General features: G+C 42.5%; 1 protein-coding gene across 1 annotated transcript in view; it reads left to right on the top strand.

Moving 5' to 3' along the window:
- Window positions 1–21,575, top strand: part of LOC129088078 (inhibitor of carbonic anhydrase-like) — a 40,066-nt gene extending 18,491 nt beyond the window's left edge. Inside the window, exons 9-17 of the mRNA XM_054595220.1 lie at window positions 691–833; window positions 3,188–3,278; window positions 4,482–4,538; window positions 9,013–9,168; window positions 12,307–12,448; window positions 18,227–18,291; window positions 18,957–19,141; window positions 20,368–20,554; window positions 21,329–21,575. Coding sequence (XP_054451195.1) covers window positions 691–833; window positions 3,188–3,278; window positions 4,482–4,538; window positions 9,013–9,168; window positions 12,307–12,448; window positions 18,227–18,291; window positions 18,957–19,141; window positions 20,368–20,554; window positions 21,329–21,363 — 1,061 coding nt within the window. The 3' untranslated portion in view covers window positions 21,364–21,575. The remainder of the gene's footprint in view (window positions 1–690; window positions 834–3,187; window positions 3,279–4,481; window positions 4,539–9,012; window positions 9,169–12,306; window positions 12,449–18,226; window positions 18,292–18,956; window positions 19,142–20,367; window positions 20,555–21,328) is intronic.
- Window positions 21,576–22,987: the final 1,412 nt, after the last annotated feature.

The raw sequence follows: 22,987 nt of genomic DNA on the forward strand, positions 1-22,987 counted from the left end.
TTTGAAGTAATAATAGTTCTGCCTTCTTTGTATTAACCAGAGTTGCCGCACTCAACGATGAAAGGGTCCATTTCAAAGGGAAAATAGCCCACCTAAACTGAAGTGGGAATATGGTCTTTGCCACCCTCAGAAGAACTAGAATTTCAGAGGATTTTAATCCATCTCTTGCATTCCTCTGAATTTCTATTTCTTCCTTCTTTCCTTTTCCTCCTCCATTTAGTCAACCAATAGTTACTGAGCATCTACCAAACCGCTGGGTTAGATGTGGGCATCCTGGGCTAAGCAAAGACATTGGGTGAGGGAAGAGCAAGCAGGCCCACCTAGAACAGAACACCTGACTGCCAGCTGGGGAATGTTCCCTGAATGGGAGAGCCCAGTCCTGTAAGAAAAACCCTAGAAGGCTCTGCGCGGGGCTGGTGCTTAGAGAAGCCTTCCCTGGGAAGGTGATGCCTGAGAAGGTGAGGTCAGGAGGCAGATTAAGGTTGCTGTGCCTCCACTGTTCTTTCTGAGAACTGAGGTCCCATTTCTCCTGGACAGTGACAGGCAGGCATGAGTGGTGATGTAGGCATGAGACTCTGCTGCTGTTGATGGGGACCCCACTGGGCAGCCACTCCGCAGCTGGTGGCACTAAAACTGCAAACCCATCTTGAAGCGTCCTTTGGATCTCTGGTTCTTCTCCACCCATCCTAGGTGTGGAAGACTCCCGGAGAGTGCAGTGGTGCGCAGTGGGCCACCATGAGAGAGCCAAGTGTGACGACTGGAGTGGCGTGAGTGGTGGCATCTTAACGTGCACCATGGAAGAGACCACTGAGGACTGCATTGCCGCCATTGTGGTGAGGAAGGCCCTGCCTCCACAGCTGGGTTTGCATACCCACTCACGTGGCACTTCTGCTGAGTCTCCTCAGACACCTCCACATCAGCCATGAGGCTGAGGTGCTTGTGTGCTCCCCCCCACTCTCCAAAGCCCCGTCCCACTCCATCCCACCAGCCCCTCCAGCTCAGGGCTAGGCAGAAACGAAGAGCCAACCCAAGGCCCAAACTCATCTGGTACTCAGCTCCGGTGACCAGGGAGCTCTGAGCACTGTCCTGCCTAAGACCTGTAGAAAGTCGGTGACATCCCAGGGTATGGTCAGGGCCCTTGTGGATTGTGAAAGCAAGTCCACGTTTTCAGTCCTTTGGTTGAAAGTTTAATGATTTCTGGTGATAAAAAATATTCCATGCTGGAAGAGAAATGAAAAATAAATATCATTCACAACTTCATAACTCAGAGATCATTATCATATACTTTTTGAGTTATGAAGCTGTGCTAATAAGTTTCCATTTCTTTATGGACAAATAATAGTTTTGTGATTAGAAAAAATTATACATAAAAGGACTGAAAAATTGACAAACTTAGGAGACAATCTTTCTTAGGAAAGAAGATCCTAATTTTGGTAAACCTCCCTGGGACCAGCCCATAAGATTAAGATCATGTAATTTATACAGTCTCTTAACTTTGTCAATTTTTATAAGGTTTACACAAATTTGAGCCCTCTTAACATTGCCTGGCTTACAGTAGCAGTCAATAAATGTTAGCTATTGTTCTTATTACTTGAAGTCTTGAGTATAGTTGGTGTACTTTCTTAGGTAATGACGTATTCATTTAAAATAAGTTTTACTGGCTGCATAATGTTCCACCAAGTATTTCTGATTGAATTTATTTAACCAATTTCTAATTGTATACGAATTTTCTCCAAATTCTTTGTTCTTATAGATAACGTGGGAGTGAAGACTTCTGTCCTTTAGTCATCAGTATTTCTGAGTATGCCTTTAATATTAATGACAGCTAAGGTTTCTGATTATGACCTCTTGTGTTAATTCATTTAATCATCATGATAAGCCTAAGTAAATGTTTCACTTATTTTATGGATGAAAAAATGTGTGTAGAATAGTATTTAGAGCTGTGTCCTTTGGACTAGTCAGGTGCTGAAGGCTTGTGGCATAGTGGCTATGAGCAGAAGCTAAGAAATTAAACTACCTAAGTTTAAGTCTTAGTGACCATCTATTGGACAAATTATTCATCCCTATCTGCCTCAGTTTACTAATGTATGAAAGAGGAAAAATTATACTATCTATCTAATTGGATTTGTGAGGAATACATGAAGTTATCACTGGAAAGAATTTAGAAAAGGCCTTGGTACATAGTAAGGGCTTTGCCAGTTTTTCCTTATAGAGTTACTACTGTCTTAAGTTGTAGATTTTTTTTTTTACAGATTTCTAGAAAGGCAGTTAACAGGTCAAAAGCAAAAAGTGTGTGTGTATCTGTGTGTTTTTTCTTGATGACCTTATCTATGACTGTAAGTATACATAGTTTGCTCTGTTGGAAAAATTTGTTGATTAAAACCACAAGTTAATTATTACAGGAATACCTCATTTTACTGTGCTTTGCTTTATTGTACTTTGTAGATATTGGGTGTTTTTTACAGATTGAAGGCAAGATCCTCTACCAATATAAAGATTAATACTCACTAAAGGCTCAGATGATAGTGGGTTTTTTTTTTTAACAATAAAGTATTTTTAAATTAAGGTATGTGCACTGTTTTCTTGAAATAATTCTGCTTCACACTCAATGGACTAGAGTATAGTGTAAACATAACTTTTACATGGAGAGAAACCAAAAACTTTGTGAGACCCACTTTATTGTGATATTCGCTTTATTGTGGTGGTCTGGAACCAAACCACAGTACTTCTGAGGTATGCCTGTAATGAATTATTGAAGTAAGGTAATTAATTATTTATTAAAAATCTTTGCTGTGCTAGGGATTATGAGATGACAATTGAACTCTGACCTACAGAAGAAAATGTGTTTCATAGAAACAGATAAAGGAAGTCATTGAGTCTGGCCATGTGGATTGTTGAGTGACAATTGTATAGTGAAAGTATAGTGAGGGCATGTCCAGCAGTCAGCATGGGCCTCATGAGACTCCAGAGAGTGTGACCTGGGTTGAACTCTTTCTCCTGGGTTAACAGGCCAAATATATGTCCAGTTTTCTAAACCTCTGTTTATGTGGCAGCAGCTTTGGATGATACACAATTTAGTAATCACAAGGATATGTGATATGAAGCCAATGAGTTGGAAACTTCTGAGGGTTAGTGAGACAGGATAACAACTTCATTGTTGTGCCATTGATTTATTTCTTAACTTCAGAAAGGAGAAGCTGATGCCATGAGCTTAGAGGGAGGATTTATCTACACAGCGGGCAAGTGTGGTCTGGTGCCTGTCCTGGCCGAGAACTACAGTAAGTGGATGGCAGTGTCTCTTGCTGTTTTATTCCCTCTGGGCCATGGACTTAGAGATGAGGAAATAATTTAATTAATTGTTGAGATCATAACAACTATTGTTGGGTTGTCAGGAGCTAGAAGATAACACCCTCCTTCCTGAATGTCAGAACCAATTAAGATATAGACATAGGATTTAGGTAAAAAAAGAGAAAAATAACACCTTTATTACTGAAATAGTGATATGGGAGGGCATGGTGTAGAGCTGGCTGCAGTGCTTGTCAAATTGCAATTGAGTTAGAGTTGCCCACTAATTCAGGAGAACAGGTCTGTTGGCTAACCCCACGGCTGAGGGCAGAGGAAAACATTTTGTCATAGGTGAGAAGCTCTAAACCACCCTCTCCCCACTATCCTCAATAAAGAAAGAAGGGACTGAGTGACGTGTGCCTAGATCCTTTTGCCAACTTTACTAACCCAAAATTAACTCACGCCAGCTGCGCTGGAAGACTGAAGGGTGGGGCCCCAAGGTCGTGTTCTTTGGTGGAGATCTGCCAACATGAAAAACATAAAGCTGGAGAAGAGGATTTCACCAGTAGCATTTGTTAGACACCTCATCTGCTAGGCAGCGAGCAAGAAGCCATATATTATCCTTCAAAATGAAACAGAGTGATATGTCTTTTACAGATGTTAAAAATTAAGGCTTAGAGAAGTTATGGTTTAGAGAAGTTACCATAAATATTGTGTCTAAGGTAGGATAAAGGTAGCATCCAGGTCTTTCTGATTCTATGAACTGGTTCTTGGCTCTCCAACATAGCAAGAATGTAATGATTGTCTACCACAGGCCAGAACCCTGGAGGGAAGAAAGATGTCAGGATGATTTTAATCACATAGCAAATGCAAAAAGATCTTTGTCAAGATCTTCGGTGGTCTCTGCCTCCCTTTGAAAGAGCACCCCATTGTCTTTCTCTGTATCTGCCTAAGTATTGGGGAGATTCTGGGGTGAAACCTAATGTTCAGATGGCAAAGATCAGGGGAAGAGAAGGTAAAACAGGACTGCAAATCTTACCGTTGTTAATGACCAATGAAAAACTCCTTAGTTGGTGTTTCTTTTCATGTTATTCTTAACTCTTATGACTGAGAAACTCATGACTTTGAATGAGTTTGTGAGACTTTAATGTCACGTACCTCAGTAGTTTTTCTTTCTTTCTTTCTTTCTTTTTTAGTGCCTAAAGATGGCAACGAGCAGCTTGGGTCTAAGTGTGTGAATACACTCACTGAAGGTGAGCCAGAATCAGTAACACTGGGGCTCAAGGGTAAAGGCCTATTCTTGGGAAAAGAGTGAGGAAAGCCCTAAAAATAAATGTTACTAGAGTTTTGAAAAAGGAGGAGGAGGAGGAGGAGGGAGAGGGCGAAAGAAAGGGGGAGGAGGAGGAGTAGGAAAACAGTAAGAAGACACCACAGTTAATTGTTAAGTAGCAAATCTGTCATGAAGCTGTACTAATAATGACTATTTGTAGGGTACTTTATAGTTGATGGGACTCCTGCACGCACTATTTCTGTTTGCTTTCTCAGCAATCCTCCAGTATGTGGGTATAATTGTCCCATATTATGTAGATGGGGAAAGTGAGGCTCAGGGACTGTGTCATTTGACCAGGGCCACACAGCCAGGAAGTCAATGTGCCTGGGCTTGAGAAGAGGTGGCTGACTGGAAACACTGTGTCCTTCCTCACCAACAACACTGTTCCTTGTCACATGCCACCTGCCCATCTCTGCAGGAAGGTTAGCACTGGGGCAGGAGCCTATTCCTCACATTTCTGGGGCCTTGCTGCTAGTGAAGATAAGGAGGAAACTGAAACCACTCTTTAGCTTCTAGCCAGCTGGACTTGAATAGCAGGGAAGTCAACCTCATGTTTAGAATAGGAGACGAGGTGACAAGTTCTCCCGTCTCTGTCCCCACATAGGCAGAGAGGGTCTGTATCTGTCCCTGAAGTACTAATTTTTGGCATTAGCTAAAGCAGTGGTTCTCCATCTAGTGTAGTACTTGGACCAGATGCACTAGCATCGCCTGAGAACTTATTAGAAATGAAAATTCTTGGGCCCCACCTTGAATCTACTGAGTCAAACTCCAAGGATGGGATCACTGTTCTGTGTTTTAACAAGCCATCAGCTGATTCTCATGCACATTAAGGTTTTAAAACAACTGTGATGAAGGATCCTGAGATGAAAACAGGTGGTTATTTGAAGTTTCTTTTTATTTTATTTTTTGAATTTAAATTGTTTTAAGTCAAAAATATAGTTGGCATACAATATTACATTAGTTTCAGGTACACAGCATAACGTTTGACATTTATGTATCTTACAATGTGCTCACCACACTAACTCTAGTAATTTGTTACTGTGCAAAGTTATTGTACTATTATTGACTATATTGCCCTTCACCTTTTTCACTTATCCCTTTATCCCACTCCGTTTTGGCAACCATCAGTTTGTTCTTTGTTTCTGATTCTGTTTTTGTTTGCTTTTTAAATTTTTTTATATAAGTGAAATCATGTGGTATTTGTCTTTCTGTGTCTGACTTTATTTCACTTAGCATTATACACTCTAGGTCCACATGTATGAATGTGTCAATCACATCTTCTTTATCCATTCATCTATCAATGGACACCCAGGTTGATTCCATATCTTGGCTAATGTAAATAATGCTGCAAAGAATGTAAGGGTGTATGTATCTTTTCAAATTAGTGTTTTTGTTTTCCTTGGATACATACCCAGAAGTGGAATTGCTGAGTCATATGGTAATTCTATTTTTAATTTTATGAGTAATCTCCGTACTATCTACGATAGTGGCTACACAAAATGAAGTGCCACCAACAGTGCATGGGGATTCCCTTTTCTCCATAACCTCACCAACACTTATTTGTTGACTTTTTGATAAAAGTCATTCTAACAGGTGTGAGAGAATAATCATTGTGGTTTTGATTTGCATTTTCCTGATGATTAGTGATGTTGAACATCTTTTCATGTCTCCTGGCCATCTGTATGTCTTCTTTCAAGAAATGTCTCTTCATGTCCTCTGCTCATTTTTAGATTGGATTTTGTTTGTTATTGAGTTGTAGGAGTTTCTGATATTATTTTGGATATCAACACCTTATCAGATATATCACTTGTGAATATATTCTCCCGTTCAGTAGGTGGTATTTTCATTTCCTTCACTGTGCAGAAGCTTTTTAGTTTGATGACATCCTTTTTCTTTAGTTTTGTTTTTGTTTCCCTTGCTTGAGGGGCCATATCCAAAAAGATATTACTAAGACTGATGTCAAATAGTTTAATACCTATGTTTTCTTCTAGGAGTTTTATGATTTTGGTCTTATTTTTAAGTCTTTAATCTATTTTGAGTTTACTTTTGTATATTGCATAAGAGAGTGGTTTATTTCATTTTTGCATATATCTATCCAGTTTTCTCAGCACCACTTGTCAAAGAGATGATAATTTCTTCATTGTATATTCTTGCTTCCTTTGTCATAGTTTAATTGGCTGTATAAGTGAGGGTTTCTTTTTGGGCTCTCTTTTCTGCTACATTGATTTATGTGTCTGGGTTTTTGCCAATACCATACTGTTTTGATTATTATAGCTTTGTACTATAGTTTGAAATCAGGTAGAATGGGTTTGGAGTTTCTTATGAGATAGGTGAGCTGGGGTAAGTGAGTGGGTTTGGAACACCACAGCACAAACACCTGCCAAACACAGGGTCACAGAGGCCCTGCACTGACCACCTCCCACAAAGTCCTCAGGAATGCAAAGCTGCTCACCCTGCAGCAGCTTCCATTCAAGTGCAGCAGGATCCAAGCCCTAGGTTTGCTGTCCCTCTCCTTTCTCTGCTTTCATGGCTAACAGTTTTCTCCAAATTGTCTTTATCTCCAACCCTAAGAGCTGGCATTTCATCAGCCATGTAGTCTATTGTGATTATAGAATATGTGAAGTCAGAAAGAACTCTAGCTGCTTCAAGGGTGGTTGAAATTTCACGAAATGCAGTGATATGGAAATGTAGGTCAACAAGGATGCTTAGTAGACAGTTCAAGGTGGCTGACTGTGATGAAGAAGGTTAGATCTGAGTAGAGATGGAGAAAGGTTAACCCAAAAGCTACACATACAAACACACATAATGGATGACAATAAATGCCATTTGTGCAGACAGAGTTACATCTCAAGAAGACTCTGTAACAGTATTTGGCTGCTGTGATGGTAGGCAAGGGCTTGCTGTAGCCTTGGGAGAATCTGCTTCACTGAGAGGGGGGCTCTGGTACTTCTTCTGCCACTTGCAACATGGGTGGAAACCTTTTGATGTAACCTTCCTTTCCCACTCCTAATATACCATATGCTCATATTAGCACATTTGATCTTAAATAACCCTCTGGGATGGGTATCATTGTCACCATGTTATTGAGGAGACATTTAGGATCCTAAATGTTAAGTGACTTGTGTGATTTCATTTAGGAAGTAACTGTCTGGACAGGTATTCCACCTACCATGTTGAATCCCAACTCTTTCAGGCTTGAATATATAGAAACCTGAGCCACAACACAAGAATGGGAGTGTGTGTGTGTGTACGCGCACGAGGGGAGGGGGTTTGATGATGGTGAACCACATTATCTTCTAATTCTGGAGATTTATGACTCCAATCATATTAGGAATTCAGCTTTGCAGTTTAGGCCTTACTCAATAAGCACAATTCAGTTACATAATATTGGGACAGGAATACATGAAATATCAATGGTGTTCTCATTAGAGTCAGGAACAACAAGGCCCCCTCCCACCAAAGACATTTGGTATTATTTTGGAAGCGAATGGAGAGAGAGAAAGAGGAGAGAGAGAGATGTTTTTTAACATTGGGGGAAGAGAATTAAATTGTCATTATGAGAGCCATGGCTGGTGTCATTCGGTGGGTTAAGCACCAGCCTGGGAATCGAAAGGTTGCTGGTTCAATTCAGTCAGGACACATCCCTGGGTTGCGGGGCAAGGTCCCCAAGTGGGGGTGTGTGAGAAGCAACCAACTGATGTTTCTCTCCCTCTTTTTCTCCCTTCCCCTCTCTTTAAAAATAAATTAACTAAAAAATCTTTTTAACTATTGTCATTATTAGAAAATGTTATTGTGAACTTAGAAAATTAGAAACATGACTTTTTTTACAAAAGTCATTAAAGTTCTTTCTTTCGGACTTTTATTCAACAGAAACATTTAAACACGAGCACACTCAAATGTACAAAGATTTATATACATAAGTGGTTTGTAATAGGGAAAAATGGGTCTCAATGTAAATACCCACCAGTAGGGGGATTACAAAATACTGTACTTCCATTCAGGGGAACATAACTTAGAGTCACCAGGACTAACTAGAATGAGAGCATTATATCAATTGCTACTGAGTGAAAAAGATGTCCACAATATACTGCTGAAAAAAAAAATAACACAGAAAAGGATCTATAGCAGGATTCAATTGAAAAAATATGAAGTATGTGTGTAAATATTTGTGAATGTATACATGTAGGCGTATCTGGAGCAGGAGTGTTAGTCTGTTTGGCCCAGTACAAATAATGACAGTTATTTGCAGTGGCTTCTGCTAGAGTGAGGTGAGGGATTCAAACTATTCCCCCTCCCTGGAGAGACTGGCAGGCAAGGGCTAGCTGCATCAGCTCTAGAATACATTTTCGGGAGTCCCTGGAGCTATTGAAATTGCATCTTGGTATCTCTGTTGCCAGGTTACTATGCTGTGGCAGTGGTTAAGAAATCAGATGCCCACCTTACCTGGAGCTCTCTGAGAGGCAAGAAGTCCTGCCACACAGCAGCTGGCACTTCTGCGGGCTGGAACATCCCCATGGGCTTAATATACAACCATACTGGCTCCTGTAAATTTGGTAAGCATGTTCTGGGAGGCGGTGTGGCAGCCCCTTCCTTGGGCCTGTGCCTGTGTAGGGGAGAAATTCAGTTCAGCGCATGGCAAGGGATGGCATAAAAGGGCTGGACAGACATTGTGGGTGAGGTTCACGTGCCCTTAAGCAAGTTCTCCCCTTTCTCCTCACCTCCTTTTTTTTGAAGGGAGTGGTTTGACCCAAAGGGCAGATGTTGGGGAAATGCCCTATTCTAACTTGCAGCTGGCTCAGGGAACAAGCCTGGGGTTGCAAAGCAAGAGTGGTGTGTGTGTGCGCACGTGCTTGCGTGCGCATCCACACACGTGCATTGTTTCCCCAAATAGACTGGCTGCTTTTTTTAAAAAAAGATGTTTATTTATTTATTTTTAAGGGGGAAGGGGAGGAGAAAGAGAGAACCATCAATGTGTGGTTGCCTTCTGCACACCCCCTATTGGGGACCTGGCCTGCAACCCAGGCACGTGCCCTGACTGGGAATTGAACTAGCGACCCCTTGCTTTGCAGGCTGGCACTCAATCCATTGAGCCACACAGAAACTGGCTACTTTTTAAAATTGAAAACCTTACTCCAGTAAGCCCTTAGGTGCTTTATCTCTCACTTTTATCCTCATCTTTCTTAGATTCCCATATTTGGCATTTTTTAGGAACATTCTTGCCCAAACCTAAAAGACTCTGGCTCTCCTCCTTTCCCCAGCCATCTGACAAATCCTAGCCCTTCTATGAACCCCACTGCCTGCTCTGCTCTCCCTCTGCACCTGAGCAGCTGAACATGGCTGGAGGATTTGACAGGGCAGAACAGTTCGTTCCACTGGAAACGCCGTAGCCGCTGGCCTCAGTGGTCCCCCAGCACTCAGGAGTGCTGCCACTGCTTCTCTGCTCCACACACCTGCACTTCCCAGTAATTATCCTACCGCTGTACTTGGCCACACACCTCTACCCCACACCCATCATTCACCCTGTCTCAGCACATGATCTCATCTGCACCAGCAGTAGGCATTGGAAATCTCCAGAGAGCCTCTCCGCCTCAGCATCCCATTGCGGAAGCTGTGGCCTCCTGATGGCTGCATCTGTTCAGCCTCCCTCCACAACCCGGCCAATCCCTCTATCTGCACTCAGGTGTGGGCCCCTCCCTTGCTCCCCTCCCAGAACCTCATGCCCTTGGTCATTACTTCTCCCTCTGGTATATCCAACAATTTCTCTCAACATGTAAACACACCCAATGTCTTCCATCTTTAAAAATCCTCCCTCTCCCAGCATACTCCTCCGGCTCCTGCTTTCTTTCTCTTCCTCTTTACTGCCAGACTTATTAAAAGCCTGGTCTGAACCCCTCGCCTCCCACCCACTCCCTGCCCTCTGGCTTTCTGCATCATTCCACACAAAGAACTCTGGTCAAGGCCACTGTGACCTACCTGTTGCTTAACTGGAGGGGCTCCCGTCCTTTTTGCCATGACCTCTCTTTCTTCAAAGCAACTTAAAACACTTATCTCCTGGCTTTGTGAAAACACACAAGCTTGGTTATCCTCCTACCCCTACAAAGTCCCCCTTTCCCAACCTGGTTAATAAATGTTCGAGTTGCTTAAAGTAACTTTTTTCCCCCCACTCTGAACTCAGTCCTCAAGCACTCACACTCATGCCTACAGCCCCGGTCACCATCTAAACAAATATTGTATGTAGACAGCAAGGCACATAGCAAGCGTTAGATAAATGTTTGCCGCTTTCACTATCAATAGTGTTATGTCTATATTTTGATAATATCAAGTTTTTATCCCCAGCACAGATCTCTCGTTGACCTCCAGACCTGTATGTATGTATGAACTGCCTATTTGACATTATCTACTTAGATATCTCAAAAGCACATTAAGCTCAACCTGTCTGAAATGAAATATTCCATCTTTGCTGAGCCTGGTCCTGCTGCTGAGCTGCCTCGCTTGGTGGAGGGCCCCACAGTCCATCCACCTGCCCCAGCTGGAAACATGGAAGCGTCATTCTCCACATACCTGCCCATCACCGGGAGTGTCAGTTTCTCTCCCCTCCACCTACCTACCTCTCCTTTGTGCTACTCTAGTCCAAGCTGCCCTCATCTCCCCTTGACTACTGCCGTGGCCTGCTGCATGCACAGCACATCTGCCCTGGATTCCCCCCACCCTGTTGCCAGACCATTCTTGCAAAGAGCAGACCTGACTATATCCTGCACTGTCTAAAGCCCTTCAGAAGCTCCCCATTTTCTCTAACAGTAAAGAACAAAATCTACACCAAAGTGTAAAAGGTCACATATGGTCTGGATCCCTGCTCCCTCCCCGTTCACTCTTGCTGTGAGTGGTCCACCTTTAAAAATCCTCCCTCTCCCAACATTTTCCTCCATTAGCTCCCTAGGTAGTTGGTCCCTCACCCCCAACCACTACCCTAGGCCTTTGCAGATGCTGCTTCCTTTGCCCTTCACTCGGGTAATTCCTATTCATTCTTCACCTCTCAACTTGAGACCTCTTCTTGACTCCCAGTCTGTATTGGGTTCCTTTACCTACAGTCTGTGGAATCACATTTTCCACCCCCCAGAGCAAGGGGGAAAACATGAATTCACTCTGTGATTACTTGAGTGATAACTGTTGCCCCAGACACTTAGGTTCCAGGGGGGTGGATCTTCACCACAGTGCCCTGGAGCCCAGCAGAGGACTTGGTGGCTGGGCCTCCCAGCCCCTCCTTGGACTTAGAGTCATGCCGGCAGACCTTGCAAAGGAGGGCAGGGCAGCAGACACTGGAAAACATGTGAAACGGGTTCAACCAGCTAGGACTTCCAATTTTTGTCTACTTTTAGGATTAAATCTATGTCTGTTCTTCCTGTGCTGGGACGGAGAGGACTTTTGTGAGCTCAGACTCTTGTCCCAACTTCAGCTAATTAGTCCCCCTTTACTTCGTTCCAGCTGCAACTTTTCTCTCTCTCTCTCTTTTTTTAAAATTTCTTAAGGTTCCTATTTCCAATAATATGGTACCAACTACCTGAATGCACCTTTAGATTGTTCAGTCAATTCTAGAACAAAAAATGAGAGGGAGACAATTCTAGGAACAAAACTCTCAGGCTTTCTTGCTAACACAGGCAGGAAGAACTGACCTCCTGTTTCCTCCTGCACAGATGAATTTTTCAGTCAAAGCTGTGCCCCGGGGTCTGATCCAGATTCCAGCCTTTGTGCTTTGTGTGGCGGTGGCAGCAATCCAGCCTATGTGTGTGCTCCCAACAGCCACGAGAAATATTATGGCTCCAGTGGGGCATTCAGGTGAGTAGTGTCTGTGCACCACATTTCTCTTTGGCTCCAACTTCATGAACTTCTTGCCCTTTCACCTTTTTCATTATCTCAGTACCTGGGTGCTTCATTTAGGAGGAGCCCGAATTTAGAACCAGAACTGCAAATTCCCAGTGGCTCCTAGGACTCAAGTTCAGTCCTTTCTGGAACACTCACCTACAGACCCAGCAGACCTCAGGCACTTGGGGAGAGGCAAATGATGGTGTAGGGTCACAACCCTGGTTCTGGTTTTGCTCATTTCTTCGGTGTGACTGTGGACGCATGATGGAATCTTTCAGAGCTCCAGTTTAAAATCATAGGAGGGGCATCCTCCATGTGCTTCTTACACCTGCCTGATGAGATTTTGAAAACAGATATTCTTGAGCTCCTTTATCCATTTAAGAAGTATTTATTGAGCACCTAGTTTGTGGCAGGCACTCTTTTAGGTAGAAGGTTATCACAGCAACAAGACACACATAGTCCCCACCCCCTGACTCCACAAGGGTAGGACAATAAACACATAAATCAAGGGCAATCACTTACTCACTTTGTTAAGTACTACAGAGGAACCAAGGTGGGTGATGTGACTGTGACTTGGGGAGGGGACAATTTTGGAAATGGTGGTCAGGGAAGCAAGAGGAGGCACCATGTGAACTGAGGATTAAATATCAAAAGGGAATCTGACTTGAGAAAATTTGGAGGAAGAGTAATCCAGGAAGAAGGGATAGCAAGGACAAAGGCATGGAGTGGGACAAATCATACTGTTTGAGGCCAGAGAAGAAGGCCCTAGGTAGAGTGTGGGAGGGAGGGGATCAAGTATGTGAGGAGGCTAGAGCTACAGACATTGGCTGCCTTGGTGCCCCATTGGCCTGGCTAAGAAGGTAGATTTAATTCTAAGTATGGTGGGAAGTCTGGGACCCTTTGAGGCAATAGGCTATGTTGTGTGAATTAGGGTTTTATGGCTTCTGTGTGGAGAGCATGTGAGCTTCTAGAAGGACACTTTTATTCATCGCACTGCCAGACTACCTTGTTCTGCCCTCTCCAAAGTTTTGTCTCTTTCATAAGCCATATATAAATTACATATTTTCACAGATCCCACTACAGCAATATGTGCTGAATGCTAAACCTAGGTTAAAATAGTTTAATTTTTCTTTACATTGGAAGGTGCATTGGCATTAGGTTTGATAGTCACATTTTGGTACTATTAAGATACATCATAGAGGACCTAGAACTGAGTTCTGTCTTGAACCATGACTTCCCCTCTTTCCACAGTAAAGATGAACACAAAAAGAATAAACACAGCCTCCAACACCTCATTCTCCCTACCACCTCCTACTCGCCTTTACACTCCCTATAGTTTCCCAACTTCAACAGCCCTTCATTCCTACTGACCTATGATCCACTGATGCTATGAACCCTCCCCTGTTCTCACCCCTCTTTATGTCCTTTTCTCCCTCTGCACCCAGCATACATTCCACAGCCAACCATGGTAATTATCCCCCTGCACATATCCTCAAATGCCGGTCCCCTCTCCTGGCGGAACCACAACCTTGCTAAGGTCCAACATTCTACTACTCAGTGTCTGCACTGCTGGGCTGACTGGTCTCCCTTTAAAGTAATGAGAATTCACCTTAAATGAGCCATATGTCTCTGTGTCTATTCACCACCCTGCTCTCCTAAGAGATGGTTCCATACTTTTCTCCCTCTTTAATCCTCCAATACTTCCTCCTCCATCTATTAGATCTTTGTTTCCCATTTCACCTGAGGAAATTGGAGCAATCAAAAGAGAAATTCCACCCTGTCCCCAGTGCCACATCTACCCACGCGCTGGCATCTGTGCCCATAAACATTGCCCTCCCTCCTATTATTTGGGATGACTAGGCTGCCTCCTAGCGAAGCCCAGTCCTGTCCCTGCATCGACTGCCTCTCCTCTAGCCTCTTCCAGGGCGTTGCCCCACCACGTCTCCCCTCTTTCTCCTGCATCATCACATTTTCTTCTCTACTACATCATTTCCATCAGCCTGCAAACATTGTGCTCTTTTCTTCATTTTAAACATAAATAAATAAAACCCTCTTGATCTCTTTCCCCTCCAGCAGCTTCCTATTTCTCTCTTTACAACAAAATCCCCTTGAAGTTCAACATCCTTGCTCACTCCAATTTCTCTCCTTTCAATCCCCCAGAACCCAGTTTAAGAATCTGTCTACCTCCCCCACCTCTAATTAGTGGAATTGGTTTTATTATTGTTTTCAAATTATCTACCGAAAACAGTCCCCCTCGTTGCTGGCACATGGGCAGGCTCTTCCCACCCTCCCTCCTGCTTCACGCACCACCATCCCCCATGCAGCTGGAACTGCACTTTTAAGTCACCAATGACTTCCATGTTGCTAAATAAATCCAAAGACCAGTTGTCAGTCCTTGCATTACTTAATTTAATTGGCACCACGGATCACTTCCTCCTCTTGGATACAGTTTCTTCCTTGGCTTCAGGACCCACACTCTCTTGGATTCCCTCTTGCCTCTCCTGTTACTGCATCTCAGTCTCTTGCTGATTCAGCCTCACTTCCCCAACGTCTACATGGTGGTGTACCTCAGGGCTCCATCCTCGGACTTTTCTTTTCATGCCCATGGTTATCTAGTCTCCATTCATTTATACGCCAACCAATTCCCAAATTTATGTTCCTGTTCAGCTTGCCTCTTCAAAACTCCAAGTGAGAATTCAGATTTGTATATCCAACTGCCTGTTGGGATTTATAATCACCATCTCAAATTTAAATGGCCCAAACTGACCTTATGAAATTTCACACACTCCCATCCAAACCAGTACCTCTTTCAGTCTTCCTCATTTCAGTTAAAAGCAACTCCATTCTTTTTTTCTTTTTGGAAAAAAAGTCAAAACCTTGGTGTGTGTTATCCATGTCCACTCTCTTTCTCTCAGACCCCACATTTCATTCACCATCAGATCATGTTGGCTCTATGTGCAAAAGGTAACCAGCATTAACTACACCACCTGTCTCCACTGATACCACCTTGATCCAAACCACAACTCCCCTCAGATTGTCATAATATCCCCCTAAAAGGTCTCTATGCATCTGTCCTATCCTCCCCCACCAGTCTATTCTCAACACATCAGCAAGAGTGATGCTGTTAAAACATAAATCAGAGCATTACTCTTCTCTGCTTAAAGCCCTCCAGTAATTTTCTATATCACTTAGAATAAGAGTCAGGGTCCTTCTTCAACCTATAAGACCTCTTTGTGATATTCCCCCTTGCCCTGTTTGTTCCTCCAGCCATGCTGGCATCCCTGCTGTCCTTTGAAGGCACACTCCTGCCTCGGGGCCTTTGTACTTGCTCTTACTCTGGAGTGTTTTTTCTTGTCATATCATCATGGTTAATTCCTTCATTTCCTTTAGAGTTTCTCAGGTAAATCTTTCCTGACCACTCTATATATTTTCTCTCTCTCTCTCTCTCTCACACACACACACGTATCTTCAACCATAATTTATGTCCCCCTTTCTTGCTTTATGTTTTATTTAGCAATTATAACTCTAGAATAATATAAATTTTGTTTATTTATATTCTTTTTTAAACGATTTTATTTATTTATTTTTAGAGAGAGGGGAAGGGAAGGAGAAAGAGAGGAAGAGAAACATCAATGTGTGAGAGACACATTGATCGGTGCTTCTCACACGCCTCCCACAAGGGACCTGGCCCACAACCCAGGCATGTGCCCTGACTGGGAATCGAACCAGTGACATTTTGGTCTGCAGATCAGCACTCAATCCACTGAGCCACACCCATCAGGGCTATTTATATTCTTTAAAGCCTTTTTTTCTCTAATAAATATAAAATATATAAGAACTCTTTTGGTTGCAAGTGCAAAAACCCACGTGAACCATCTTAAGTCAAAGGGGATGTTTTAACAGATGCTCTGGGATGGGCTTCCTTCCTGTAAGGTCTGAGACCTGAGCTTTAAGGGCCACCCAATGTAATTTAAGGTGAGGGTTGCCAGATAAAATTCAGAAGGACCAATTAAATTAGAATTCCAGATAAACAGTGAGGGGTTTTTTAGTAGAAGGGGACCCACTTTGCTTCTCTTGTCTCCTCTTTTTCTATCTGCCTCATTTTCTCTTTCCCTGCAGAGTGGTTTCCTCTGTTTCTCAGTCTACATGGAGGGAAATGTCTGTGACCAGCAGTGCAAGTGTTGTTATAACTCCTTCGTTATAAAGAAGGAAACACAGACCATAATGTATTAGTCCCAATTCCCAGGAAATGGGATTGTCAGCCCAGTTCAGGCAAAAACTTCCTGCTCACATAACTCGAGCAGCAAAAGTTGCACTGTGAAGTTCTAGCTGCCTCCAGTGTGACCAAGTGGATTGAGTGGGGTGGAGGGAGTCAGTTCTCAAAAAAGTATTAGAGCTTTGTAGACCAAACAAGAATCAAGAACTTTAAAATAAAATTTTACAAAGGGAATTTGCTTTCCTGGACATAAAAATCACACAATACTGTAATACTGTGGTCTATACAGGCTGATTTATGTGCAAGAATGACAAATAAATCAATAGAAGAGAATAGACTTATAAGACAGACACATGAACATTGTTATATTTGATCTATAACAAAGATGATTTTCAAATCACTGGGGAAAGGATGAACTTCAGAGAGCAAATAAAATGAGTATGGCAAGTTGGCCCCTGGATCTGGTGACTCTGGTGGTAGAGGATTCAAGAGTGAGTCAGCCCCCCAACCTGGCTGGCAGGGGTCAGTGAGGGCAGTGTGAAGGGGTGCTGATGGCAAGTGTGATGATTCCTTTTAGGTGCTCAGATGAGTGAGGGAGAGAGACCCACTGCTGAGTGTCATGTGGCATCAATGTAGGGCTTACTGTTTTGTTTTTTTTAAAGGAAAGAAGTATGAATGCCAATGAAAAGAGCTCAGTGAACAGGAAAAGGCTCCGATTATATAACAGAAAGAGGCTAGCCATAGCAGAGGTGCCTGAGAATGTGGGTGGAGATGGGATGCAGAGCACCTGTGGAGGACACTTTTGCTGGGAGGGAGATCTTCCCTCCTTTGTACCTGAAGGGCAGGAGAAAAGCACTGGACACTTGGACTGGTAGATTTGGCAGAAGGATGCTGAAAGAATGCCCAGTAATGATCTCTGGGAAGCAGGAGCACCTGTCAGGGTATGAGTGTCAGGGAGGGGTATGAGGAGAGACAGAGGTCTGCAGGAAGTGGGAAATGTTTTGAAGCCATTGCTCTATAGACTGGGGAGTGGCTATCCTGAGCCCTAGTTCTAACACTTGAGCACAAATCAGAATTCCTAGAGGTCTTGTTAAAAGACAGATCACTGGGATTAAGTTTAAACAAATATCTAGTGATGCACATTAACTTTTATCAAGGCTGAGTAGACATATGGATGTGTTAAGACTCCTTCAAAATCTCATCTTCCATGCTGATTTTAATCTCTGAAGTGAGTTTTGTTCCAACCAGTCATCCTTGAATATCTCTGTTAATAGGAGAACACAAGCATTTCGCCTGGAGAAACTGATCAGCATTTAAAGTAAGGAACAATAGGAACTAAATAAGCATATTCCTTTTTTAAAAAATTACAGTTCTTCTCTAATTCCCATGGATGGCCAGACATTACAGTTGTGTGTGTGGAAGTGTCAGCATTAGATATGCCATGTGGCCTGGGTGGAGGGGTCTCTCCTCCCCCTCGGGGTCTCTCCCTCCTCTCCTGCTGATCCTCCTCGCTGACCTGCCCCCTTGGTGTGCAGGTGTCTGGTTGAGAAGGGAGATGTGGCCTTTGTGGAGCACCTGGCAGTCCTGCAGAATACAGATGGTACGTGCCTGCTCTGTCCTTTCCTCCCTTGGAAAAATCTGAGTCTCTTATGGGAAATCCCTCCTGAGTTGGGAAATCAAGGAAATTTTTTAAGTAATCAGACTTGAATGACTTTGTCCCTAACATTTTTTATTTACAGAATGAGAAAATTGTTCCTGTCCAGTCAGACTTCACAGGGTTGGTTATCACACTGGCCTTCAGCCCAGCTGACAAACACACGGAGGATGCAGTCCATCTGAGCACCTCTGGCTCTCTTGATTTATAGGCATTCTTGATATATTCTGGATACAACTTTTTGACAGTTATATGTATTGAAAGTATATTGTCCATCTCTGAAAAATCTTGACTTTTTGCTTTCCTAACAATGTCTTTTGATGAACAGATATTCTTAATTTTAATGTAGTTCAGTTTATCAGTCTTTCCTTTTCTAGCTAGTGCTTTTCCATGCCTGTTTAAGAAATCTTTGTCTTTAACAGGGCTGAAAAAGCACTAACCAGAAACGTGATGAATTTATTAGTTTATGAATGTTTTTGTTTTATTTTAAAGGCTTTATTATTTTGTTTCTCTGTGTCTCTGTGAGCCCAGACTCTGGTGGTTGGTCACACCTCCCCTGGGGAGGGCACCTCGATGAAAGCCATCGGTTGTCCTGGCTTCTCTCTCCCCAGGGAAAAACCATGAAGACTGGGCTAAGGATCTAAAGCAGAAAGACTTTGAGCTGCTGTGCCTCGATGACAGCAGAAGGCCTGTGACCGAGGCTCAGAACTGCCACATAGCCATAGTCCCAAATCATGCTGTGGTCTCAAGGGAAGATAATGCAGATTTTGTTCGCAGAATGCTCTTCAACCAACAGGTATGGGCAACTGAATGCTCACCTCACCTGCAGACCTGCACAGATGCATGCCAGCCCAGTCTCACACTCTTTCTCCCTGAGAGGTGGCACTTGATTCTTGTAGCCCTTCCTCTGATGAAAGCAGAAGGCTGGTGGCTGTGTTCACTTCTTGCTCTGGGGTCACCTAGGATACCAAAGTGGACTGAAAAGCCTCAAACATCTGAAGTTTCTCACTGAGATTCCCTCAATTCTGAGCAGAGCCATGGCACCTCTTGGGTGTGTTCTGTCACAGAAATAAGCAAGTTAGCTCAGTGCCCTTCACACCAGGCTGAGCTATATGTGGGAAAAGCAGAGTGGAGGTTACTCTCTCTGACCTAGGTAGATCCCAATGTGTTTCCTGAACCTGGCAAGCTGAACACTCTTTTAGGCTTCATGAGAGTTATGAAGCCAACATTCAGCTATTTTATGACCTCTACAGGAAGCCAAAAAGGGCTGATCCTATGGAGCAGTGGGCTGTGTAAATCAAATGATTTTAGGGAAAACCCAGAGCCTTGCCTGCCTTTTGCACCAGCACACTCCATCCCTAGAGGTGCTCCAATAAGAAATCCATGTCTTAGCGTATGTTGCCAACACATCCCAGGAAAAACACAATCCGGGGAGAGCTCTTGGTTGCAGACTTGTGAAGGGCTGGGTCCCATACAGGGTGAGCTGCCACCTTGGTTACAAGGGAAGTGGACAAATGATGAGAGGGGAGGGAAAAGAAGAGATGGAGATGGCTGGGTACCTGGGGCAGATCCAGAGGATAGAAGAAGAAAGATGATGAAGAAAGATAAAGAATAAAGAGGGCTCCAGGCAGCAGGAAAACATGCAAGTGTGGCCCAGAAAGTTGAAAACACCTGAGAATGACTGACAGGATAGTGGCAACAGTGGCAAACTTGGAGCTTTTTCTGTTTAGCATTTGCTTAACATACACCATCTCACTAGGTAGGGTTATTATCTCGGTTCACAAATGAGGTTCAATAAGCTCAGTAAAGAATTTTCCCAAAGACACATGACAAGGAAATGCCAAGGTCAGGATTTGAACCCAGAGGCCATGTTTTTTGCCATTTCACTATGGTGCCCCCAAAATTGTTGCTGTGCTCCCGATTTCCTAGGGGCTGGAGCAGACTCAGATCTTTTGGGGCAGAATACACAACCCTGGTTTCCCCGGCACTGCTGGTCACTCACTGTCTGTCTTTCTGATCCAGGAGCTCTTTGGAAGGAATGGGTTTGAATATATGATGTTCCAGTTGTTCAAATCCTCAACCAAGGACCTGCTCTTCAGTGATGACACGGAGTGTTTGGCCAACCTTCAGGACAAAACAACTTATCAAAAATACTTAGGGCCAGAGTATCTTAGAGCCATCACTAATGTGAGACAATGCGTACCCTCTGGTGAGTAGAATAAAACACTGAGGAGCAATAACATGGGGGTCAGGTAAACATGCTAAGCCCTGGGCCAACAGTAATAGGAACACAAAGATTCAGAGGACTTGCTCCTGACCCTGCAGGAGGATTCAAACTCACCAATGGGGTGACTCAATTAGACAATAGTGTAAGACACTAGATGAAAAAAAAAACCAAATCATTTGGAGGAGACAGAGTACAAAAGAATTTGAGATCATTTGGAAATTGAACTTTACATATGTATTTAATTTTCTTTTTTGCTAAAAAAAATGAATATGTGCGTGAGTACTTCAGATATAGGGAGAAGGTTGGGAAATGACATGTATATACCACTCAGTGGACTGATTTTTTTCAAAGATTTTAAGTTAAGTAATTAATTAAAATGAAGTAAAATATTATTAGAAATAATATTAATAGAAACAAAGTATACTTAACACTATAATAGATCCTTTCTAGCTAGAATGACATCGCTGCCTCAAAAAGAAGAAGTTGGAGAAATAAAATTAGAGATTGGATAATCAAATTATTGGGAGTGTACCTGAATTTTTGTTGAATTATTTCATGTGTTGTAGATAATGAAAGCAGGAGGGAAGGACAATGTAGGTAGTCAAGAATAGCACTGATATTACTGAGGGGAGATGGAAAATTAGTTTTAAAAAATCTTTATTACTTATCATTTATCATTTAAAAAATAGGAACAGAATTGTGTTGAGTAAGCACAGGCAGTACCTGAAGGTCTTTCTCTTACATTGTGCTTCACAGAACTTCTGGCCGCTTGCACATTCCATAGAAGTTAAAAACTGATCAAAATGGGCCACTGCAGAGATGCTCAGAGCCTGCAAATACAATGGGGCCACGTTCTCACTTGCCTGCATGGGGTCCGTGTTAACATCAATGATCTTTGTAATTATGTGCTATAACTGAGGCAAAAATTAAAGTGAATAAAAATTGTCTTCTCAGAAAACTTTCTTAAATGTTCTAACATTTGGAGTGAGGGGGGAGAAAACAATTTCTTTGTACTAGAATTGTGCTTCTGAATTTAATATATATTAAACTGTACTTTTTCAAAGCTCCCTATTCTTTTATTATTTTACCTAAGAGTCAAGTCACTTAAATAGAATCTATGCAATATATCTGTCTGAAGGGAGTCTGAGTGGTGATTACAAGTGTGCAAAAAACACCAATGTGTGTAGTGTCAAGGACTTACATAATAAAAACAAAGGCTAAGGAATGAGTTTATTTTTAAATGTATTTTAACATTTAAATTTTATAATGTCAAATGGAATCAAACTCTTGATTCAGAATAATTGGAAAATATTAAAAGGACTGGAAGAATCTAATCCTACCCTTTTATGGTCAACTTCCTGAAAAGATTTAAACTCATTTCTTTTTAATCAGTTTGTTATCAGAGATTTTCTCATATCTATTTTTATCATAATTTCAGCTTATGGTAGTGCCTCAATGAATGCTGTTGAATGGGAACCTAAGTTTATATTGTTAAATGTCAGTTTCATGAGTTCTTTCTGTGAAACAGTAACCAGCACAGGACTTGCCCTCTTTCCATTAACAACTAAAAAACTAGACAAAATATACAAAACAACTGCTTTCAAAGACTAGACAGTAACAGCACAGGGCTATGGTCCCTGAAGGAAGAAAAAGAAAAGAGGTGAATAGTACATTGATCCTACTTTTTACCTAGAGGAAATTTCCAGATCACAGCACAGAGAAAAGGAACCCAAAAGAGCCCATCACATTGAGCTGAGGAAACAGGTAGGAGCTGGGGAAAGTCACAGTGATTGGAATTTGTATACAGAAGAGATCTTATAAAAAGTCTTCTTGAGTCTCTGGTGAAATACTAATCTCCATGTTGTCAAGGAAATTGAAGGCTGGGCAAAAAATAACTGTGAAAGACCGACATGCTGAACAATTCTCAGGGCATATACAGGGACGCTAATCACCCACGTTCCTACCAACCAGAATGAAGAGACCTCACTGGAAACCTAAGGACTTCACTAAAGGTCAAGCCTTGGATGTGGGCCTAAAATTGCTGTAGATTAAGGGCTGCTCTGTATTTGCCCTGACTGAGAGTGAAATTAGCCTTGGTAGAATCAACTGATCTGCCAAGTTACTGCCTTCTAAAATAAGCCTCAATTCGCATTAAAGGGAGACAACAAAATCTAAATATTCAATAAGGTATATGCAATGTCCAGCATCAAATGCAAAACTTACCGGATATGCAAAGAAGCACAAAATGTGACCCAGAATCAGGTGAAAAATCAACCAGTGGAGACGCAACTAGAAACCACAGGGATGATTGTATTCTGACAATAAACTTTTAAAAGTTTAACAACTCTTGATTGGTATTTTGGTATTCTTAGGGTATATTCCCAGCAGTGGAATCACTGGGTCAAAAGGCAGTTC

Source organism: Pteronotus mesoamericanus, unplaced genomic scaffold (assembly GCF_021234165.1).
Source record: "Pteronotus mesoamericanus isolate MK-2021 breed Mesoamerican mustached bat unplaced genomic scaffold, CSHL_Meso_final scaffold_54, whole genome shotgun sequence".
Lineage (NCBI taxonomy): Eukaryota > Metazoa > Chordata > Mammalia > Chiroptera > Mormoopidae > Pteronotus > Pteronotus mesoamericanus.